Source organism: Setaria viridis, chromosome 4 (assembly GCF_005286985.2).
Source record: "Setaria viridis chromosome 4, Setaria_viridis_v4.0, whole genome shotgun sequence".
Lineage (NCBI taxonomy): Eukaryota > Viridiplantae > Streptophyta > Magnoliopsida > Poales > Poaceae > Setaria > Setaria viridis.
This window is the reverse complement of record NC_048266.2, coordinates 38,791,368-38,814,687: the sequence shown is the minus strand read 5'-3', so window position 1 is coordinate 38,814,687 and position 23,320 is coordinate 38,791,368. Positions and strand designations below refer to the sequence as shown.

General features: G+C 46.9%; 4 protein-coding genes and 1 pseudogene across 5 annotated transcripts; 3 read left to right on the top strand and 2 right to left on the bottom strand.

The window, feature by feature from the left end:
* Window positions 1-26: 26 nt before the first annotated feature.
* On the top strand, window positions 27-6,960 carry LOC140222679 (protein FAR1-RELATED SEQUENCE 3-like; annotated as a pseudogene).
* Window positions 6,961-7,463: 503 nt separating this feature from the next.
* On the bottom strand, window positions 7,464-10,756 carry LOC117852218 (F-box protein SKIP31). Of its 2 annotated transcripts, none has more exons than XM_034734217.2 (8): window positions 10,453-10,756; window positions 10,022-10,350; window positions 9,845-9,917; window positions 9,434-9,544; window positions 9,172-9,346; window positions 8,969-9,093; window positions 8,720-8,780; window positions 7,464-7,838 (listed from the first exon to the last, which is right to left on the bottom strand). In XM_034734217.2, the coding sequence occupies exons 1-8, from the start codon at window positions 10,645-10,647 to the stop codon at window positions 7,768-7,770; spliced, it is 1,140 nt and encodes a 379-aa protein (XP_034590108.1). In that variant the 5' UTR covers window positions 10,648-10,756; the 3' UTR covers window positions 7,464-7,767. The 2 variants fall into 2 exon arrangements, with proteins under 2 accessions (XP_034590108.1, XP_034590107.1); XM_034734216.2 differs by having other exon boundaries at window positions 10,022-10,356; window positions 10,453-10,754.
* Window positions 10,757-11,342: 586 nt separating this feature from the next.
* LOC117852217 (arogenate dehydrogenase 2, chloroplastic) lies at window positions 11,343-12,915 on the bottom strand. The gene has a single exon (XM_034734215.2). It carries the CDS (start codon window positions 12,807-12,809, stop codon window positions 11,508-11,510), a length of 1,302 nt encoding a protein of 433 aa, XP_034590106.2. The 5' UTR covers window positions 12,810-12,915; the 3' UTR covers window positions 11,343-11,507.
* Window positions 12,912-17,073, top strand: LOC117852216 (uncharacterized zinc finger CCHC domain-containing protein At4g19190). Its single transcript, XM_034734214.2, has 6 exons — window positions 12,912-13,264; window positions 14,199-14,350; window positions 14,771-14,890; window positions 15,119-15,320; window positions 15,639-15,753; window positions 15,879-17,073. The coding sequence occupies exons 1-6, from the start codon at window positions 12,986-12,988 to the stop codon at window positions 16,736-16,738; spliced, it is 1,728 nt and encodes a 575-aa protein (XP_034590105.1). The 5' UTR covers window positions 12,912-12,985; the 3' UTR covers window positions 16,739-17,073.
* A 1,489-nt stretch (window positions 17,074-18,562) lies between these two features.
* Window positions 18,563-20,081, top strand: LOC117851285 (arogenate dehydrogenase 2, chloroplastic). Its single transcript, XM_034733079.2, has one exon. The coding sequence runs from the start codon at window positions 18,663-18,665 to the stop codon at window positions 19,737-19,739; it is 1,077 nt and encodes a 358-aa protein (XP_034588970.1). The 5' UTR covers window positions 18,563-18,662; the 3' UTR covers window positions 19,740-20,081.
* Window positions 20,082-23,320: the final 3,239 nt, after the last annotated feature.

The window sequence follows — 23,320 nt, the reverse complement described above, 5'->3', positions numbered from 1 at the left end:
GGGGGAGTACCAACGCATTCAACAGGATGCCCACCAGAGCAGTCGACGGAATACCCAATGGAGAGGTTGCTGGAGTGGAACCTTCCGATGAATTCGATGAGGTGCAGGGCGTACTTGAGCATCTATGGATGCGGCAGGTTGAGAGCCTCGGGTTCTTCCACGTGTTGCAGGTCGACAGCGGCAACCGCATCTCCGCGGTGTTCTGGGCCGATGCTAGGGCGCGCGCGGCGTACGACAGCTTCGACGACGCTGTGGCACTTGACACCACGTATCGGAGGACAAGGTACATGCCACCGCTCATGGTGTTCTGGGGTGTGAATCACCACCTGCAGGGGGTCACCTTCGGTTGCTGCCTGCTCATGGACGAGAACAAGATCACCCACCTCTGGCTACTCAACACATGGCTCGCAGTGATGGATGGCGACAGTTGCCGCCACCCCGGCCTGCTGGTGATGGACTAGGACTAGGCCATGCCGGTGCAAGTTGAGGTTGTCTGAGCTATATGCTAAGCATGCCAGTCTGAAAGCTGATCTCAAGGAATGTGTCTGCGGCGCTGACACAGTTGAGGAGTTTGAGGCCCGGTGGGGGTATGTTCTTGATAAGTACAGTCTTCGGGAGAATGCTTGGCTTCAGTCACTGTATGATTCCAGGAAGCAATGGGCTTGGGTGTATCAGAAGGGGTTCTTCTTCCCTGAGCTGTAGTCACAACAATCCGAGAACCTGAATAAGTCACGGTCCTTGACTACACTAGTGGCGTACCGGTGAGCCTTGGACGGAATCGCGACGCAGGTGGCGGCGGTGGCTTAGGGAGGAAGAAGATGAACATGATAGATTTAGGTATTTTAGTTACGTTGTTCTTCGATATGCGTTCACGAGTGCCTGTAGCGCTTACATAGTCTGCCTCAAAGGTTGAATAGTACATCGGCTTTCTCTACCTAGTGATGGCACGTAGGCCCATCTAGTCTATTACTCAGTCCACTGGCTTATCGGGTCGTCACATGCCCCCCTCCATGAGCAACAGCTTGTCCTCAAGCTGCTAGTGCTGGATACTTCTGATGAAGATAGTGAAGGTTTTCCCATGTTATCTAGGCAGTAGGTAACTCTTTCCAAGATATGAATGCATATGGTATAGCAGTATTGCCCACTTTGCGCACACAACTGTCAAGGATTGTATCTGGCATAGGAGTAATATTCTCATAAATGCATTAGAGATCATGGTCAGAACTTACCTCAATAGTTGGAGGCAATGCCCTCTTTAGCTGGGAGACATGCACCACTGGGTGTATTTGACTAGATGCTGACAATTGCAATTTATATGCCACTTGTAAAATTTTCTGGATGATGAGATATGGACCAAAGATCTTGTAGCTTAATTTCCGACTTGAACGTCTAGAGCTGAGCATAAGGTTGAAATTTCAAGTACACCCAGTCACCTACATTAAACTCTCTTTCTTGACGATGCTTATCAGCTTGAGCCTTCATTCTGGCCTATGCTCTTAGCAGATTTTGTTGAATTAGTTTTCCCATATTAGCTCTTTCAGTGAGCCACTATTCCAGATTTGGCATAGTACATTTGCTTTCATGTGCAATTCCAAAGTGTCGAGGTAGGTGCCCATATAATACTTCAAATGGTGTCTTATTATGAGCAGGGTGATAGTTTGTGCTGTACCAGAACTCAGCTAGACTGATCCAAGATGACCACTTGGTAGGGCAAGCACGAGTCAAACACCTCAAGTACGTTTCCAGGGATTAATTAAGGCATTCAGTTTGCCCATCAGTTTGTGGGTGGTAACTAGAGCTCATATTGAGTGTTGTTTCAGTGAGTTTAAACAATTCTTGCCATAATGCGCTTGAGAAAATCATATCTTTATCAGATATGATGACTATAGGTAGACCATGTAATTTGTACACATTACTGAAGAATGCCTGAGCTACAGTATGTGCTGTGAATGGGTGTGACAGAGGTAGGAAATGGCCATACCTGGTAAACTTGTCAATGACAACTAATATGGTGTCATATTTTTGGGATTTAGGAAGACCTTCTATGAAATCCATGCTGATGGTATGCCGGGCTTGTGAAGGTACAGGTAATGGTTGTAATAAACTAGGTAATTTGAAATGCTTGCTTTTGGGTTGTTGACATACTTGGCACTTTGATACATAATCCTTGATGCCTTGCTTCATTCCAAGCCAGGCAAATAGGCCCTTCACCTTGTGATAAGTTGCGGTGATGCCACTGTGGCCTCCCGGTCCACTTGAATGGAAGGCTTGTAACACTGCATTATGTGTTGCTGTATGATTGCCTAGCCATACTTTATTCTTATATCTGATGACTCCATCGGTGAGAGAAAACCCTTTGTCATTTGTTCCTGTTAATCTAAGCTCAGTTAGTAGTGCTTTACTTTGAGGTTCTTGTTGATAGCCCTCCACTACTATTTCCGGCCATTTTGGTGTAGAGGTAGGGATAGCCAACAACTTCTGCTCTGAGGTCATTTATTGCTGGGATAAAGCATATGCTGCTTTATTTTCCTTGCCTTTCTTATACACAATCTTGTACTGAAGGTCTAGCAACTTGATGAATGCCTTTTGCTATAGCCCTTGTTGCAGTTTTTGCTCCCCAAGATGGACTAAACTTTTGTGATTTGTGGCAATTGTGAACTCTTGGTGTTGAAGGTATGATTTCCACTTGTTTACTGCCATCAATAATGCCAAACACTCCTTTTCATAAGCTGACATTGCTTGCGCTTTCTACCCAATGCCTTACTAAGATAGGCTATTGGGTGATTGTCTTGCATCAGGACAACACCGATTCCTTTATCAGAAGCATCTGTTTCTAAGACAAGCTGCTTTTTGAAGTTGGGTAATGCTAACACAGGAGCTTCCACTAATGCTTTCTTCAGTGTGTCAAAGCTGGCATGTAACTTCGGTGTCCATATATATGGGGTATTCTTCTTTAACAGATCTATTAGTAGCCTGCTGATGAGGCCATAGTTCTTGATAAATTTCTTGTAATAGCTTGATAGACCAAGAAATCCTCGAAGTTGCTTCTGATCAATTGGTGAAGGCCAATTTTGTACTGCTTGGATCTTTGTGGGGTCTATTTGAACACCATCAGCCCCAATTATATGCCCCAAGTACTCAAGCTGTTGTTGTGCAAATGTACATTTGGACTTCTTAATATACAGCTTGTTGTCCCTCAATATATCAAACACCACTTCCAAGTGTTGTTGATGCTCTTCTAAGTTTTTGTTGTAGATTAGTATGTCATCTACAAACACCATACAAATTTCCGTAGTTGTTCAGAAAATATAGTATTCATGATGACCTGGAACATTGCTGGTGCATTGGTAATCCAGAAAGGCATGACTTTGAATTGCCAGTGACCATTGTGTGTCTTGAATGTTGTTTCAATCTCATATGTTGGTAGGACCCTTATCTGGTGATATCCCGACCTGAGATCTAACTTTGTGAACCATTATGCTCCATGAAGTTCATCCAGCAGCTTATCTACAATGGATAGTGGAGACTTGTTCTTCACTGCAATAGCATTCAAATGTCTGGAATCCATACAAAATCTCCATGTTCTGTCCTTCTTCTTCACTAAGAGGACCAGTGATGCGAAGGGACTTGTGATGGGCTAAATGATCCCATGTTGAAGCATTTCTTTGATCTATCTCTCTATTTCATCCTTCTGTGATAGTGAATATCTGTATGGCTTGATGTCACTAGTTTAACACCTTGTAATAGCGGAATTGTGTGATCAAAGGACCTTTGTGGTGGAAGCTGTTATGGTTCTTTGAAGAGGTCTTCGTTCTTGCTCAATACTTATTGTACTGCATCTAGAACAGTTGAGTTGTTGTCTTAAATTTCTAGAGATAAGTGGACCACTTGAGAAATTGCTCCTTTCCTGAGTAACCCTTTCAGCTTCTTAATAGTTACTTTCTTGTAGTGTGTTAAGCAATCTTTCACCCCTTTTAGTGTGATTCTCCTGCCATTATGAGTGAATCTGAGCCTTTTTCTCTTCCAGTGTACCCACATGGGGATGTGGTCTTCCAACCAGTCCATGCCCAGTATCATGTCATATGCCCCCAGTGGTAATACTCCAGCATCTGTCATATGCCCAGTATCATGGGGATGTGGTCTTCCAACCAGTCCATGCCCAGTATCATGTCATATGCCCCCAGTGGTAATACTCCAGCATCTGTCACACAGGTCTGTCCCTAAGTCCACCAGCTTACTTAATATGCTATAGTGTCTGATGACAACTTGGACCCTCCAGCTATTGTGACATGTACTCTATCTACAGCCTTTGTATGCAACTTTAGCCTTTGAACTAGATCACCATTGATGAATGTCCCTGAGCTGCCAGAATCCACTAGGATGAGTATTTCTTGATTCTGAATGAGATCTTGTAGTCGTATGGTCTTCTCACCTTAGGTCCCATTGACTGCACACATGGATATTGTGAGAAGTTCTTCCTCACTATCTTGGCTGCTGTTGTCGCTGCCATGATCACTGTCAGCATTTTGATGTTGAAGTAGCTCCATGAGTTCTTCTACCAGATGAAGACCCACCTGCTTCAGACATCTGTGTTGTGGGCTTTATGGTTCCCCGCACTTCATGCATAAACCACTAGCTCGTCTCTTTGCCCTGAGAGCTTCATATAGTTCATAGCTTTTGTTGCGTTTATCCCCTTGTGCCTTATCATTTCCAGGAACAAGCCCAAGCACCCCTGGAGAAGATGAATTTCCAGCAGTGTATGGACTTGAGGTCTTGATAGTGCTCTTGCTGTATTCTCGAGATCTGTTGGAGAAATGTTTACTGGATGCTTCCAGTAATTCCTCCTGCATTAGAGCCAATGACAAAGTGGCATCAGCTGTTCTTGGTTTATGCAGTGTTATGGCATTGCTAATGCTGCATTTAAGGCCATCTATGATTTTTTGAAAAAAAACATTTCTCCAATCTCTCTATTATGGACCAACACTCTATGTTTAGCCTGTTCAAATCTCTCAGAGTATTCTGACACATCTCTAATTTGCCTAATAGATAGAAGATCACTCATATAATTGTGGTAGAGATCTCTCCCAAACTTTTGCTCTACAGCAATGCATAATTCAGGCCAGCTATCAACTGTGTGTTGAGCTTCATAGGTTAGGAGCTAAAGAGCTGCATTGTGAAGTTTATGGTGGCAAAAGGAACCCACAGATGGACAGGGACACCATACATAGCAAAATATTTTTTGACACTTCTCTCTCCAAACTTTAGGATGCTCTCCCTCAAATATAGAAAAATCTATTATGGGTAGTTTGAATTCTCTCGGTGCATTTTGACTAGCATGAAATCCATACTTCCTATCATTCGGATAGGGGAAATCAAAATTCAGGTTCATGTTTTTGGGATTATGGTACGCACCCTTGATCAGGATGGGATCGGGTGTGGATGTACCAGGATCGGCACCCTAGTGACTCTTGTCGAAGCTGTGGCTGCTGGCCCGCTCCCCTTTTCCGCAGTGATGCTCCAGGTGTTGATGGCGTCAACCTTGGTGAGGAGCTTCACTTGATCCAGTTGGAGGTTCTTCACTTCCGTGATCAGGAGGTCGAGCTTTTCCTCGGCTGTCATCATCCACTAGGTTAGCGTTGGTGAGCGGGGCTTCTTCCCTTGTGGTTGAGGTTGTGGTGGCGGTGGCGGTGGTGGTGGTGGTGGTGTGCTTGGTGTGGCGGCGGGCGAATTTGGCGGCGATTTGAGGTGGTAGGTATTTGGGAAGGTGCCAGATCGACTGCTCTGATACGAAGCGTCACAGTCCTTGACTACGCTGGTGGCGTACCGGTGAGCCTTGGACAGAATCGCGACGCCGGCAGTAGCGGCGGCTTGGGGAGGACGAAGATGAACATGATAGGTTTAGGGATTTTAGTTACGTTGTTCTTCGATACCCGTTCATGAGTGACTGTAGTGCTTACATAGTCTGCCTCAAAGGCCGAACAGTACATGGGCTTTCTCTACCTAGTGACGGCATGTAGGCCCATCTAGTCTATTACTCAGCCCACTAGCTTATCGGGTCATCACAATTATGTTCTTGACAAGTACAGTCTCCGGGAGAATGCTTGGCTTCAGTCACTGTATGATTCCAGGCAGTAATGGGCTTGGGTGTATCAAAAGGGGTTCTTCTTCCTTGAGCTCTTCAAGTCACAACAATCCGAGAACCTTCTTCAAGGCACATTTCAACACAAAGATCACATTGCTTGCCTTCATCTCCAGGTTTGAGCAAGAGATGGCATTGCGCTCTAAGGAGGAGGCTGAAGCTGACTTTGGGACACTATACCTGAAGCCTAACTTGAAGACTCCTTCTGTAATGGAAAGGCAGGCCGCAAACGTCTACCAAGAGCCGTTTTCGAGGTGCTTCAGGAGGAGTTCATCGAATCACTGGGCTATAACGCCGATAAATTTGAGGAAGGAATAGTCTTCAAGTTTGTTGTGTGGAGAGAGGAAGACAATGGCCGGAGCTATACGGTGACCTTCAACCGGTCAGACCAGCAAGCGAAATGCACATGTTGCATGCTTGAGTATGCTGGGGTGTTGTGTAGGCATGTGCTTAGGATCTTCTTCATGGATGGGGTTCGGTATCTATTGGAGGAGTACATATTGAAGCGATGGACCATGAATTCAGAGGGTAGCATTACGGTAAATCGGCCATTGGAGCCCGGCGTTAGCTCCGCTCAGCTTCAAGCTGCTTGGTACAATGATCTTTGTCAGACTGGTTTGACATCCGCAATGAGAGGTGCCGTGTTCCCCGATGTGTAAAAGGCTGCCATGGTTGCGCTTTAGAAGGCATTTGCTGAAGTTGTGTCCGCCAAAAATCAGCAAATGAGTGAGCTGGAGAATCGTTTCGAGCACCAGAATATGCTTCAGCTCAGAATGCCTCTGCCCAAGATTCAGGCGAAGCAGGCACCATCAAAGAAGTAGCTCTGCAGTGAGTCCTTGTACCAGAATGGGAGGATTAACACTTAACAGGGCTAGTCTGCTAGATAGGCCGTCTGATGTTGTAAACAACCATCCGGAACTATACTCATTTTGTGCACATTGAAAATTGAGCTCCAGAAATCACCTTTGTGAGCTGCTCTTTCTGCTGTGACCGTCACTTTCAAATTATTCGGCGTCTCCGGTTTGCAATTCCTACGTTTAAATTAGTCGGGGGAAAATTACACCGGGAATCTCAATTGATCTGCTTGTACCACAAATTTCAGAACGGTACGTGATTGGTCTTGTCTTCTCCGTGCATCTAGCAGCAATACATAAACAAACAGAGACGGAAAGACGTAGGTTTTTGTCATGGAAAATGAAGCCATTCGTGCTTGATGTACTACATTTTAGCTATTTTTCAGCAAGTCATGCCCTCCCACATCACCAGTGAGAAGTTAAACTCATGAAGCACCAGTATGCTTCACGCATATGCCGATATACCAATATCATACAAATAAAAGGCTCATTACTGCAACCATTATTTTATTACAGACATACATCTCGATAGCTTAGGAAAGGGAAACTATACAACAACATTACAGCTCCCTCAGCTGATCAAAACAGATCAGCAATCTAGCTCAAGTACTGGTACTAGCGCAGGAGTTCCATTCTTAGATACATTCTGGAGGGTAAACATGATAACGCACAGCACAGGGCTGCATTCTGCTTATTTCCTCTTCACAAGTAGAAGTCTCTGACCTCATGTAGTACCTAAGAGGGGAGGGCATTCCGACAGAAACAAAAGGCATATCAACAGAAACGCAGGGCATGCTCGAGTTCCTTCTCATCACTGCAGTTGTAACCCAACATAATCGCCCGGGCTGTTCATAACATCAAAGCATGATCATGGTCAGTAAGTCAGTGTAATGAAATAGGCCACTTTACTGCAAAAAAAAATTCAATACACAGCCTTCTATACAGTTCCATTACAAGAAATCAATGCTCACAAAAAAGAAAATTACTCCCTCCGTCCCAAAATATAGCTACGTTTAGCTTTTTCAAAAGTCAAATCTTTTTAACTTTGACCAACAATATCTCTAAAAATAATTTATTTCAAATAGAAAAGGTTACATATTATAATAGTTGGTTTCATGATAAATCAACTAACATTATTTTTATGTTATTAGTCTCTATGATTATTTCTCTATTCGCAGTCAAAGTTGAGAAGATTTGACTTTGAAAAAGTCTAAACGTAGCTATATTCTGGGACGAAGGGAGTACAACAATAATAAGTATGTAGAAGGTTACAGTGCAAGGCAGTTGCTTTCAAGAAAACAGGACCAAGGCCCAGTAACCCACACTACTATCCTCACTTTCACTATGCAACATTTCAGAAATAAGGAATTTCAAATTTTAACCTGTCAGCATCTTAATATGAATATTGAATAGACACTATATACTGCATAAGGTGTAAAAGGACTACTTTGGGCTGTTTGGTTGATAGATGCACCCATACTAAATGGGGTGGTCCATCATGAGTTGAAACTGATTTTTGGTGGGATGATTCCATCCTATACTAATTATGTGCTTATGACGAATGAAGTGCTAATGGATCAACCCACCATTCCTAAGCAAACAAGAACATGAGGAGTGAGATGGCGATGGATCCGCTCATTCATCATAATTTCTAATAGGCCTATGATGCTAGGATAAAAACCAATATTATGTCTTTCTCAGTTTCAAACAAGAAAAAATGACTTACCGAATCGTCCAGATCCCATGAACGGCTCTGGTTCATCAGCTACACCACCTTGTTGCTGATCCTGAAAATTCCAAATAAGCAAATCTTCTTAATGAGGACAAAACCAGAAAGAAGTTCAGTAGCATTTGCTAATAAGTTAGTTGAACTGGTGAAAAATAATGGATCGCATAATGCAGGCAATGGATGATATTTCCCATGTCATGTACATAAATGGATAAAGGAAAGCAACACATTTTGTATGGGACTTACAGTATCATCAGTGTCCCATTCATCATCAGGACACAGCCACCTCTCAAAGCAGTGCCCAGATATCGTACAAAGAAGCAGCCCACTAGACTGGTCCAAGACGAATTCACGGCAAGCATCATCACAAACTGAAAACAGTATAAACCAAATATTTCAGGACTGTGCAAATTATTTGTGTATAGATAGCGAGAGGAAATATATATTACCATGGACACGACCAGTCTTCTCACAAATGTAAGCATCACCAATCTGGGTGTAAGAGCATGTATTTCCAGAACAAGAGTGCCCCTTGACTGATTCATCAGTAAGCCCTCTGCTGCTTTTCCAAGTAGACACCTGATCAGCTACTGTTTTATCAAGGATAACCTTGTCGTCGTTGACCTGCAAATTCATACGTGGAACAGTTAAGCTCCGTCAACATAAGACATGTGAGAAAAGATTAAACAGCAGCCTGAATTTAGTAGTTACTTCTGAAGGAAGGGGAGCTTGACTCCTTTTTGCCGCCTGCATCTGAATATAGTACTCCCTGAACTCTGTAGGTGTATTCCTCACAAATTCAACCATATCCTCTCTATCTCGCTGGGATTAAGAACGAAAAAAAACATTAGCAAGAGTTAATCACTACAACTGGAGCATCAAACAAAAATGTTAAGCAACGAAATTGGAAAGGAATAATTTTTGTTCTGTGGGTATGGCTTGAAAAGAAACAATCTTTGCACTTCAACAGCATGCACCTAGTGCCCAAATCATTGGTTCACATTAACAGCATGCATCTAGTGCCCAAATCGTCTGGGTGCGCTAAAACTAAATAAAAATGTCATCTTTGATGTCCCTGACTACATTGAATTAGAAGTAGCAACGATGAACAGATGAAATTACCTGTATGTAGAGGTTCTTCCAAGCGCGCTCCCTGAATTTGGCATTGGAGGCCAGTCCCCACCTCATGCAATACCTGAAAAAAGAAGAAGAAAGGCACATGATATGTAAGCATTGAGTTGAATTGCATCAATTATAGAATTAAATCGATAGGCACAGCCTCTTCATCAGCGAACTTACAGGCGGCGCCAGAGGGTCTCGTCGGATGCAGCAGCGTTCATGAAGCGGCAAACTAGCGCGCAGGAGATGAGGTCCTCGGAGGAGAGGAACTTGAAGATCTGCAGGAACAGCTCCGGGGGGATACTGCTGAACATGCCCGTGTCGATCTGAGGCGCCACCGCCACGAATTTCCCTTTGGCCTGCCTTCTCTTCTCCTCCCTCCTCGCCCTCTTGTTCTGCTCCCCATCGCTGCTGCTGCCGCTGCCGCTGCCACTGCCGTTACCACCATCTCCGTCCGATCCCGACTCCTGCTTCCGCTTATTCTTCACCGCATCACCTTCCTCCTGCTGCTGCTTCTGCGGCGAACAATTCGTTCTTATGAACCCAACTCCCATGAACAGATTCGATTCGCGCGCAACAATCAAGGGGGAGGAGAGACAGAAAGCACTCACATCAATAGGATCCTCCGCGCTGGATCCGGACAGTATCTCCGACTCGAGGAAGCTGGCGAGGCCGTCGACGTCCTCCTCATCCTCGTCGCCTCCGCCGCCGACATCAGCTTCAACTCCCTCATCCGGATCCACAAGCCCTTCCTCGGGGGGAGGGTCGTCCTCCAGGCCCGCCTCGTCGCCCTGCACGTCGGCCATGCTCCTCCACCGCCTCCACCTAGCCGCCGCCGACGGATCGCCGCTCTTCCCTTACCCTAGCAGAGGAAGATATCGGTGCGGTTGGAGGACGCCGGACGCGTGAGCCACCAGAACGCGGGAAGGTGGGCCGAATCTCAAGCCCGGCCCGTGGCGTCAGAATCTCTGGGACCCTCTGCGTATTGGCATTAGATTGGGACGGACGTCATAGTGGTTTCCGGGGCCCGTCGTTAATTTCAGTTGGGCCAGAGTCATTTCTTCCCTGGTGTTCTTTGCATTGGTGGACACGTAGACATGGTGTCCGCGCCTCGCTGGCGACCACTGCGTGTGCTTGTCAGAAATCAGAATGCCAGCCGCAAAATTCAGCATGCTTGGAGACTGGAAAAAAAAAACAAGTTCATCGGTGCAGAAAACTGCGGCGTGGCCGGCGAGGTGCTGCAAGCCTGCAATCTGTGATGTTGTCGGGTCGGGCACATGAGCCAACCAGATGCACGTGGTTCTCCTGGGGACACGTGTTCCTTGTTTTGAATTCGTTTGTGAGCTCGTGTACATGTAGGATTTTTTTTTCGTTTTGTGAGCTCGTCACGAGTGCTGTATTTCAAAAGGTCTGAAATGAAATGAACTATTCCATGTGCGATAATTTGTTGTTAGCTGTTTGCTTCAGAAACCATGTCACAATTATTTCACTGAAAACGGCGTAAAGACAAAAGATTTCATTTCGACGACGATTTTGGATCCAGCAAGAACAAGAATGCCGCGTTCGATGATTCGATCATCTCCGCATTGTCTGCCAGCAGGATAAGATCCAACATGCAAGCTGGGGACAGCAAGAACCACTATGCAAGACCGGCGCGATCGATCAATTATTCCCCTCTCGATCCGCCGTCGACGGCGTCCGCGTCACCTTCGTCGCCGTCGGTGTACAGATCGCCACCGACCACCAGCAGCTCGGCGGGATCCGCCGGCGAGCCCTCGAAGTCGAACAGCTGCCTCCGGAGCACGTCGTGGAGGCCGTCGAAGAGCCTCTTCTTGACGGAGTCCATGGCCCATTCGAGGCGGTTGAGCAGCTCGGTGGAGTTCTTGTTGTACATGAAGAGGCCATTGTAGAGGTCGAAGCTGTCACTGCAGGTGTTGTCGACGAGCCGGAGCAGCGTCTCGTAGCCCTTGGTGTTGATGGGCGTGGAGCGGAGCTCGAGCATGGCGAGCATCCGGCCGACGGTGTGGGTGAGGAACTGGGTCTCGGCGGCGTGCGCGTCGTGCTCGGCGCAGGACATTTCGACCATCCGGCATCCCTCGCGCTCGAAGATGTTGAGGAAGGCCTCGGCGCGGGCGCGGCGGGCGGGGCAATCGCCGACGCGGACCTTGTCGAAGACGAAGGGGAGGCCGTCCCAGCCGTCGCGCGCGGACTCCGGGCCGAACATGGGGTGGGTGCAGATGACATCGAAGTCGGGGGGGAGGGAGCTGAGGAGGAGGTTCTTGGGGAACTCCTTGACGGAGAGCACGTCGACGAAGAGGGTGTTGCGGCGGAGGCGGTGGACGGGGAGCGAGCGGAGGACGGCCTCGGCGGAGAGGATGGAGGTGGCGAGGAGCACCACGTCCGGGTGGCACTCGCAGAGATCGTGCGGGTCGGGGAAGAAGCGCGCGCCGAGGGCCGCGGCGACGGCGGAGTAGTCGGAGCGGGAGTGGGCCAGGACGGTGTGGCCCTGCGCCACCAGCGTGCGCGCCAGGAACTGGCCGTAGTTGCCGAACCCAACCACGGCGATCTTGAGGCGCGGCTGCTGCTGCTGCTGATCCTCCCTTTTCTCGAGCTCAACCGCGCGGGGCGGCGACTCGCTGCTGTCAAACGGCTGCGCGGCGCCCGTGGCGCGGAGGCGGAGGGGAGGAGCCGCCGCGCCGCCGGGATGCCCGCGCCAGCGGCATCTCGCCGCGAGGAACTGATGGTTGGTGGGGGCGGGCAGTCGGAGGGAGGGGGATGGCTGGTGGTGGAGGCGGACGGAGGAAGACGCCGCCATTGACTCCTCTGGGTGGGCGACGAGACGAAACGGCGGCGATCTTATTATTTTTCTCTCGAGAAGAAAAAGGCAGACGAGCCGACGCCTGCGCGAGTGAGAGTGACCTAGGTCACCTGTATTAATGGGCTGGCCCAGTTTATTAACTCGGCCCATTTCATGAAAGCAATACCGCTCAATTTCGAACTGGGCTACGATGGCCTGGCCCGTAATAATATTTGATCCAGTTCACGGGTGACGGGGTCAGGGGCTTTTCGGTAATTTGGCGAGTTGGGAGGAGACGGATTCGTCCGACCGGCGGCGATCGGGAGAGGCGGAGGCCGGCGAGGGCGATGGAGGAGGAGGTGACGGGGAGCGGCGGGGGGATTGGGCGGAAGATGGCGGCGGGGGAGGTGGAGCTGAAGGAGAAGGCGGGGACGGCGTGGAGCCACTCGTACCTGAACCAGAAGCCGTGGCACCCGCTCTCGTACCCGAACCAGCGCCGCAAGTGGATCGCCGAGCAGGTCCACGCCAACCGCGCGCGCCGCCAGGAGGAGGTGCAGCGGGAGTTCGCGCAGGAGCAGGAGTTCTTCCGGCAGACCGCGCTCTTCTCCAAGAAGGACAAGGAGAAGGTAATACCTCTGCTATTGGTCCCTTGATTCTACTGCCTGTAGCCATTAGCTTAAGCAGATGCTTCTCTGAATCCTAAATTATCATATGGGATACTAACCGTGCTGTATGTTTTAGCCATTTGAAATTTTGCATAAGTGCTGTAGGTGAAATAGCAACATGGGTTAGGTTGCACTTGTTGTGCTGGTAATTGTACTACGATGCTAAAATCTTATCCAATAATTGCCTCGGTGAAGCCTTACTAGATAAATAGCTTCAATCCCTGATGCAAGTCTGTGTTTAGAACTTTGCAGTGACACATTGCTGATATTATTTCCAATCCCAATTTCTATGAACCAAATCTGAACTGTTACAGACTTAAAAAGAGAAACATAATGCGGATGGCTGGATGTTGTCTTATATTTTTTTTTTGTATAGTCACTGTGCGCTCCTCAAAAGAACGGACATTTCTGACCGAGCCAACCTTATAGAAACTTTATCTATCTCGGGCTGCTAATCCTCCATGTACACAAAGTCCATTTACCCATTAACATCAGCACTAAGTGTATGGTATTGTAGGATTAGTGTCCTACAGATTCATTAGTCTGTTGGGGTGACCTAAAGTACATGTACATGACAAGGCAGCACAGGTCATTTACTGTACAACTTAGGTTTACAAAAGGCGTTGCCAAAGAATAAATTCAGTAAGTTAACCAATAAATGGGGAAAGCTTTCTGCAAGCTTGGAATGTGACACTCTAACTAATAATGTTGAACCTACTAGCTATTCTTGGTTTCAAGAGGTTTAAGAATTCTTTTGTGGTTTTTAAGCTGCAATAAATTATTCCTAAAAAAAAGCTGCAATAAAACAACTATCTTTATGCTTGGATGTTCATCCTACTGTTACCACTCATGAAGAATTGGTGTCATCAGTATTCAATTTGTTTTGTAAGTTCAGATGGAGGTAATGAAAGCTGTGAGTTTTATGTACGTGCGCCCACCTGGCTACAATGCAGAGAGTGCAAAAGCTGCTGAAATTGAAGATGAGAAGAAGAAGTCAGATCCAGGTGACATGGGTCAAGGTGCTGCAGCAGCAAGTACCTCGTCAATGTAAGTGATATGTATTCTTTTGCTTCCACGCGTCGTTGTTCTTGTTGTTTGGTAAGTACTCCCTCTGTCCCAAATTACTATTCGTTTTGGCTTTTCTAGATACATTGCTTTTACTATGTACCTAGATATATACTATATCTAGATACATAGTTTTTCCTATGTATTTAGAAAAACTAAGATGAATAGTAATTTGGGACGGAGGGAGTACCTTCCATTTTACTTCAACTGTCAGAGTTCTAATAAAGGCTTGGGTTCTGTTTAGCATGCAGACCTAATAAGTAGATTTTGAATTTTTTTGGGGGTCCATTCCCTTCCCACACCCACATTGTGTGGGAGCTTTCAGCAGTGGGTGCACAATTTCTTTTTCTGTATTAGTATCTCCAGAATGCCTTCATCATCAGTTCATTATATTTATTCTAGGCCTGATAAGGGACCTGAAAAGACTCAACCAGGCGCAGATAAGAAAAATAGGCCGAAAGATGTTTTTGGTCGGCCATTGCCAACGGAACAAGAATTTGAGGTTCTAAAAAATGCTCCAAGGTACATCACACTCCTTGTTTACTGATTACTTTTAGTTCATTCTTTTGAAAATTGAGTAACCAAACAAAACAGTCGTCCACCTTTTTCATTTCATTCTTTTTGTTTTTCTGTTATCTTTTTGTTTTCTCCATTTCACTTATCCAAAATTCCGAATAGTGTAGCAGTTTGCTGTATTTAGATCACTAAGCGTTTTCTTAACATTTAGTACACGTTCCCTCTTATTCTCAGGTTGGAAACAGGTGCTCCTGTAAGGATTAAACCATTTGGAGTTGAAGTTCGTAATGTAAGATGTTTAAGGTGTGGAAACTATGGTCACCAAAGTGGTGACCGGGAATGCCCCTTGAAGGATGTGATCATGCCTAATGAGGAGAGCCGATTGAAAAGGGATGATCCACTTACAACTATAATGGCGCAGACTGATTCAAGTGAGGTTAGATTTTTTTTTTCTCTTTGAAATATATATTCTACCGCAACTTTAATAATAGAAATAACAAGTCTTACCTAGAATATGGAAGTCTGTATATCTCAGTTTTTTAGCCCGTTTGACCTTTTCCCTGCTCCCCATCACTGCATATTATTCCATTGATAAAAAATTGAGTTTTTTTTAAAATAAATGCAGTATTGTTTGTTTCTTCCATTGTTATTCTTGAAACCATGTAGCTAGGTGGAATAGGGCACATACCTGGATATTCTAAACTGCTTGAGATAGGTTTAAATATCAATTTTAATGCAAAGAATTCTTTGATAGCCTTTGAAGTGGGAACTTAAGCAAAAGCCAGGCATGAGCCCCCCTCGTGGTGGATTCGACCCAGATGATCCTAATCAGCAGATTGTGGCAGAAGACATCTTTGATGAATATGGAGGTATAACCAGTAGCCTGAACTCTGAAACATGAACAACATCCACGTTTGCAAACCCCCCTCATTGGTGGTTGATAACTTCTGTGGTTTAATATTTTTGCTGCCCATCCCGGCTTCTTGTCTTTCAGGTTTTCTGGGTGATTGTGATATTCCAGCTCTCATTTCCAACTTTTCTGGTAGCAAATCCACGAAACGTTCCAAGAAAAAAAGCAAGCATAAGCAGGTTGCATCTGCTATTCATGAGGAATCCAGTAGACGTGAAAGCAGTTACCATTTATCATCGGACTCTGAAGATGAGAAGAGAAGCAAAACATCGAGAAGCAAGAGAAAGAAAAAACATTGTTCTGATTCATCACATTCTGATTCTGTGGTGGATGCTAGAAAAGGCGAGCATAAGTCAAAGCATAAGCATAAGAAGAAACACCGGTCAGAGTCTTCTTCTGATTCAGAAGTTGAGGTTTGTGATGATACAAGGAGGTATCTGAAGCGAGAACACAGGAAGGAGAAAAGAGAGGAGTTACCATCGTCCTTCTATAAGGGTAAAGGAGACACAGAAAGCAAGAGGCATTCAAGGCGTTCAAGGGAGAAGCGCCTCTACAGTTATTCATCGAGTTCTGAGAGTCACAGGCATTCTCTACAACATAAGGAGAAACAGTATTACAGCGACTCGAGTTCTGGTCGAAGACATCGACACTCAAGGAGATCGAGGGAAAAGAGATATGACAGTGAGTCGAGTTCTGCTGATGCCAATAGGCGCCCGAGGAGAGTGATGGAGAAGCAGCACAACACTGATTTGAGCCCACATCATACCGATAGGCATTCAAAGAGATCAAACGGTAAGCGAGACTATACTGAATGGAGCCGTTATGAAAGCAATAGACATTCAAGGAGATCTCGGGAGAAGGGGCGCTACTCTGATTCTAGTGTTTCTGATTACTCAGACTCTGATCGGCACAATAAACATCGACACCATCATAGGAGAAAATGATCTGCACCATATGCAAACTGCCCTTTCCACGGTGTATATCTGGGGATCACCTTGGATGTAACGGCATTAAGGGTTACCTGGCCCCTTTCTGAATGAAGATCATCAGGATCCACTGAGTCTGGTGTTTGGTGACCGCCTAGGGCCCTCTGATGTGACAGTAATGTACACTGTATAACAAAATTTCATCATGCTGGGAGAACAGTAGTTGTTCCTTAACGATTGTGTTGCTGTAGCATGTCCTAGGGGTTCCGGAATGTTGGTTGTTGTTTAATTTTGTACGTCAGCTGCCTCCTGGTGCTCTGTGGAATTCACTTATAATGTTTTTTTCCCCCAAATGTCTTCTTTGCGTGAATGTTTCCCAAACGCCAGGACTTCAGAAAGCCCTTTGAGAACCTGGTATAGTTTACCTACTCTCTCAGTGGCATTACCAACTTTTCTAATGTGACCAGGGCGGATCTAGCACCAGGGTGGATGGGGCTAGAGCCCCTCCTACTAGAGCTATGGAGCTCCTCGTAAGCCCTCTTACAAATTTACAGCTATTGAAGTTTGAAAGGAGAGGCTAGAGGTAGAAGACAGCTATTAAAGTTTGAAAGGAGAGGCTAGAGGTAGAAGATGAAAGGAATACAAATTTACAGCTATTAAAGTTTGAAAGGAGAGGCTAGAGGTAGAAGATGAAAGGAATAGCTCCTCCTAACATTTTTTTTCTAGATCCGCCGCTGAATGCGACTGGCCCCAAATGCTATGTAGAAAATCTAATTTTCGTGTGTTATTTTGCTTGCATCAGGTTCTGGTAGTACAGTGAGGCAAGCATATCGCGACTGACACGAAATTGTTACGAAAGCAGTGAAGCAAGCATGAATGCTTGGGAACGTGGGAAACGTGTAGTACTGGAAAGCGTTGATCGACACAAATTCATCTCAACTCCTTTTTTTTTTACACGAAATTGTCTCCACTCCACAACATGGGTTGTCATACTGTGGTAGACATGAATGCCAGCTTAGGACGGTAGACACAATCACACAAACTTCTTTACCTGGTTATCCTACATTCCTGCTTTACCTACCAAAAATTTATTCCCAGCATTTGTAGTTGTTCGTAACCCCTTTTAGTCCATAACCCCTTTTTTTCCTCGAAATTTACCAGTGTACGGTGTATTTGTATTTGTAGTTGTTCATCATTCTCTGTTTGGTTTCTTAAGCTAAAGTTTAGTCTGTGCCATATTAAATCTTCGGAGGCTAATTAGGAGGACTAAATATGAGTTAATTATAAAACTAATTACACAGATGGAGGCTAATTCGCGAGATGAATCTATTAAGCTTAATTAATTCATCATTAGCAAATGGTTACTGTAACAGCACATTGTCAAATTATAGACTAATTAGGATTAATAAATTCGTCTCGCGAATTAGCCTCTACATGTGCAATGGTCTTATTAAATATCTTTAATACTGCTAATTCTAATTAGTACGCGACTAATTAGGGGTGGGAACCAGAGCCTAATTTTATTTTGCTGCTACTTAAACTCTGGCAAAGTAGACTCGAATCAATCAAAATTAGTGTACCAACACTGTAGCGTTTTGTTTGTATTTGTGAATTATTGTCTAAATATTGACTAATTAGCTCAAAAGATTCGTCTCGCAAAGTACAATAAAACTGTGCGATTAGTTTTTGATTGCGTCTACATTCAGTATTCCATGCATGTACCGCAAGTTTGATGTGATGGGGATCTTCTTTTTGCATAGTGCGAAAGTTAGGATTTTGATGGGAACTAAACAGGACCAAGTCTTTTAGTGTTATAGATGCTGTCACCTACTAATTGCTCGATTGATGTGACTCACTAGCATTCTCCCCCGTCCCCAGAGCCAAACCTGAGAGCAGCGGAAGGCAGCTGCAGCGGAGCTGAAGCCCAACCCCAGCCAAGAAGATGCTGTCGTCTTCCACCTCCCCCCTCCGCCTCCACCAACCGACCCATCCCCTCCGCCGCCACCCGCCGGCGCCGGCCGCGGCCGCCGGCGGCGCCACCCACCTCGCCCCCTCCCGCCGGTGGCGCGGGCACCCCCGGGCGGCGCCCCTCCGGTCGCGCCCCCAGCGCATCCGGGCGCTGGACGCCGCCCAGCCGTTCGACTACGAGTCCCGCGCGGCGGGGCTGCTGGAGGAGCGGCAGCGGCTCAAGATCGCCATCGTCGGGTTCGGCAACTTCGGGCAGTTCCTGGCGCGCACCTTCGCGCGGCAGGGCCACACGCTGCTCGCCCACTCCCGGACCGATCACTCGGCGCTCGCCGCCACGCTGGGCGCCTCCTTCTTCACCGACCCGCACGACCTCTGCGAGTGCCACCCGGACGTGGTGCTCCTCGCCACCTCCATCCTCTCCGCCGAGGCCGTCCTCCGCTCGCTCCCCGTCCACCGCCTCCGCCGCAACACCCTCTTCGTCGACGTGCTCTCCGTCAAGGAGTTCCCCAAGAACCTCCTCCTCAGCTCCCTCCCCCCCGACTTCGACGTCATCTGCACCCACCCCATGTTCGGCCCGGAGTCCGCGCGCGACGGCTGGGACGGCCTCCCCTTCGTCTTCGACAAGGTCCGCGTCGGCGACTGCCCCGCCCGCCGCGCCCGCGCCGAGGCCTTCCTCAACATCTTCGAGCGCGAGGGATGCCGGATGGTCGAAATGTCCTGCGCCGAGCACGACGCGCACGCCGCCGAGACCCAGTTCCTCACCCACTCCGTCGGCCGGATGCTCGCCATGCTCGAGCTCCGCTCCACGCCCATCAACACCAAGGGCTACGAGACGCTGCTCCGGCTCGTCGACAACACCTGCAGCGACAGCTTCGACCTCTACAATGGCCTCTTCATGTACAACAAGAACTCCACCGAGCTGCTCAACCGCCTCGAATGGGCCATGGACTCCGTCAAGAAGAAGCTCTTCGACGGCCTGCACGACGTGCTCCGGAAGCAGCTCTTCGAGGGCACGGCGCCGGCCCCAAACACCACCAACGTCCGCAAGTAACCATGGAGAATTTGTCTGAGCTAAGGTAGTAATTCAGTGCGTCGGTGCTTGCTGCTCGTCTCATGATCGTCGAGCTATACATTTGCATTGTATCAGTCTGTATCTGTATTCTCCCCAATTGAGATTTGAGAGGGGTTCTTCCTCTCTCCCTCTCTGGAAGAAGAACACCATAGTCCTTGTCAATTCTGCTACATTCCAAGTGATCCCCTCTTTGGGTGGATGGGGAAAAAATAATCTTATCTTATCTTGGAAATGTGGTAGATTGACATTGTGAAATTTGTGATATGATGATGAAAAAAGTGAATAAAGGAGCAATCTTGCCGCTGTGAGCTTGTGATATCATCACTATATCAGGATGAAGAAAATTCAGAAACAATCCCAATTAGCTTGTGTGTGTCTGCGTCGCTGAGGATCTTGTATCAGGAGCAAGTTTTAGTCACAAATCAGATGCCTTTCAGACTTTTGGATTACCTGTCGTCCCAAAGTTCGCAGTGCGTTGGTTGCGAGAGCGACCTCCCGCAAGGGAACCCCCCTTTGCGACGACGAGGTTTAGGTGTTAGGTAGCCACTGTTGTGCCAATTCATCAGTGCTGTTGTTGACAGCACTCGGTTGGTAAGCTGCTTTCTTGACAGCGGTATTAGGAGCACTAATCGCAAAGGAATCTCAAACCCGTGTGCGTTGATTGCACACCATGGAAAACAGCTTCTGGTATTGATCTGGGTCAGGTCCTTGTTACCTGAATTCTTTGCATCTGAATGGCGCAGTTTGTTAGTTACCCTCAAATAGACAAATGGTTCAAGTTGTTGCAATGGCATTTTTCATTGCGCTTCCTTCCTTGTATAAAAAGAGAAGACGCTGCAATGGCATGCGCTGGTCCTGGCGGCTGTTGGCCTTGCTTGGATCTACTGCCAGCAAAACATATCGGCAACGGCAAAGACAAGGATGGTATGTGGGCTAGGCAAGTAGGCAAACGTGCAAGCACGGCTGCAAAGAAAGGATCGAACAGGTCTTTGTTTTCTATTTGAAGCCATAAGCCAGAAGAGGCAGCAGAAGACCCCGTTTATGCAGTAGAAATTCCTGCAGAATTGTGCTAATTCCTGCAAGAAACATCTATGAGATTCCTGCCAGGTTCATGCTTTCCAAATTGGGGGGGGGGTGCAAAAATGACAGAACAAGCCACTTCTGCCACAAGCACAAAACTGTGGTAGGCACAGTGTATCAGGTTCAGGTGAGCTCCTCCAGTCCTTCTCTCACCCCAAGCAAGCAAGCAAGTAAAAGCAGATCCGTGTCCTGACTGTCTTTTCTTCTAACCCAGCGACGAAAGGCTCACAGGAATTGAACGAGTACAATTGCGTCTGCAACACACGTGATGGAACGATGGGTAAAACACACACCTACCACACGTTACCCAGAATTCAGATAAAAAAGGGTCCGGTCCCTGTCGCCCATCCGTCCAAAATTTCCATTTCCTTTTGCGCTCGCCTCTCCGGGTGTTGACAGGTCTGCTCGCAGCAAGTTCTAATGGTTCACGGTACGCACTGAACGCCAGGGCACGCTGTGTGTGATGGGTCCGGAGCAATCAAGCTGACATCGACTGAACTAAGCACCTGCTTCTTCATTGCAAGATGTTGCAACTGATGGCTATTATTTTCTACCAGTAGTGTAACATGCGCACGTTTCAACTTTCAACAGTGTGGTGTAGTAGGTAAGATCTGCAGTCTTTCCATGGACACTGGGGTGTTCTTTGGGTTTGTGAAAGGCCAGGTTTCGCTTATTTAAAAAAAAAGTGTTGGAGCCCAAAATTAGCAGGTTTAGGTAGATATGGTAAGATCTGTTTAGACCGGTCTCCCAACCGGTCAGACCGGTTTGAGAAAAGTTCCAAAATGCAAATTGGACTTCACCATTGCGTAGCTCTTATCGAGATGATCAAAATGCATATACGGAACATCCGATTTAGAGTTCAGACGGGAGAGTTATGGCTTTGGGAAACTTTGTACCTAGGCAGACAGGTCAGACCGATTGCCTAATCTGACCAGACCGGTTTTGGACTGAGTAAACCGAGTTGGAGTTAAATTTTAACACGAGATTTGTTACGGTTTGACTCTTTCAGGGACAAGACCTCCCCTCCCTATAAATATGAAAGACCATGGCCGATTGAGTTAGATCCAATCGAAAAAAAACATATCAATCTACTATTTTGCATCTTTTACTTTTTCTTAATGCTCTAGTTTTTCCAACCCCATCTTGTTGTTCTTCCTTCGTTTCGACGACATCTGAGGATGTTCTAGATGATTTGCCGATCCTAGAATAACTTTACGTGTGCCTGCCCTGATGGGATCCATCCCGAATCAGCGTTCGGCGATCTACCGTCAGCCTGCACGACAACTGGTCAGATCGGTCCCTGTAACCGGTTCATACCAGCCTGTGCCGAGGTGCTGCGCGAGCCCCTCCGCGCGCGCGCGCGCACGATCGTGTGGGTTCACGTGTTGGCAAAAAAACGTCAACGAGAAGAAAGGACAGGTTTCTGAAAGCAGATTCGCCATGAGCTTTTGTTCGGACATCCTGTAATGTGACGGGGGGACCTGAAACTGTGAGGGACTGGGTCAGGCGCCAAATTGCTCTGTTCATGGCTTCCATGTACATCAACCATGCCCTCTTGTGGTGTCAACTGTCCTTTGCACGGGCGGATGGTCGAACTCGAACCTGTAGCTCGACGTGTTGGGGGGTCAGAAAAAGAAGAGGGGGAGGGAGCACCGTATAATGTTTCTTCTAAGCTACAATAATGTCAGAGCATAAGATGAAGGTGAGGCAGAAGAAAGAAGGTTTATTAGAGGCCCAAAACAATGTGAGGCAAAAGATGGACGCAATTTTTTTACATGCATTTTGGGCCTATTAGGAAAAGGGTCCCGCAAAAATGGCCCAAAACCAAAAAAAATCAAGAAGAAAGTCCGCTTGTAATTATTGGTATAGGTCTCTTCTCTCGCCGGCTCGGCTCCTGCCCGCCTCAACTTTGCTAGCTCCGCCCTGTGCCGCCGTACTGCCGCCTCGCTTGCTCTCTCCGCTCCGATCCATACGTTGACGTCGAGTGAGTAGGCAAGTCCGCCGGCGGATTCCTGAGCCCTTGGAGGTACTCATTCTTTTCCTGCTACTACTCCGGTTCTCTCGCCAATTTCTGTGCTTGCCGATTGGCGGCGCCATGAAAACCAGGCGATGTTGGTAGCCGACGATCCACTAGATCTCAACATATAGCCTTTTAGTATTACGACAGTGGTTAGCTTGTGGTAAATCGATAATCGTGATGCTCCCCGGCCTGGTAAGATTCTGATTTTAGGTTGTGGCTGTAGTCAGCATTCGTAAACACTTCAGTTCTTGGTTAAGAATGAGATTAGACATTTTTGTATGGCAAGAGAAGTTTAGAAATCAGAATGCGTTGAATATTAGCTATTCTTCATGTCCCACTATTGTTTTGTAGAGCGAATTCACCTTTGATATATCATGTGTGGTGCATTTAGGTTAGTGTTGCATTTAGATTTTAGAGTATGCATTGTCTAGGTGGACATACATGGTACATGCTGTACTTT

Coding starts and splice junctions, on each gene's coding strand:
- LOC117852218 (XM_034734216.2), bottom strand. CDS start 10,647: ATGGCCGACGTGCAGGGCGACGAGGCGGGCCTGGAGGACGACCCTCCC. Junction 9,918..10,021: donor GAGACCCTCTGGCGCCGCCT/GTAAGTTCGCTG, acceptor TTCTTTTTTCAG/GTATTGCATGAGGTGGGGAC. Junction 7,839..8,719: donor CATGGGATCTGGACGATTCG/GTAAGTCATTTT, acceptor TGTTATGAACAG/CCCGGGCGATTATGTTGGGT.
- LOC117852217 (XM_034734215.2), bottom strand. CDS start 12,809: ATGGGCCGAGTTAATAAACTGGGCCAGCCCATTAATACAGGTGACCTA.
- LOC117852216 (XM_034734214.2), top strand. CDS start 12,986: ATGGAGGAGGAGGTGACGGGGAGCGGCGGGGGGATTGGGCGGAAGATG. Junction 14,351..14,770: donor GCAGCAAGTACCTCGTCAAT/GTAAGTGATATG, acceptor TATTTATTCTAG/GCCTGATAAGGGACCTGAAA. Junction 14,891..15,118: donor GTTCTAAAAAATGCTCCAAG/GTACATCACACT, acceptor TCTTATTCTCAG/GTTGGAAACAGGTGCTCCTG.
- LOC117851285 (XM_034733079.2), top strand. CDS start 18,663: ATGCTGTCGTCTTCCACCTCCCCCCTCCGCCTCCACCAACCGACCCAT.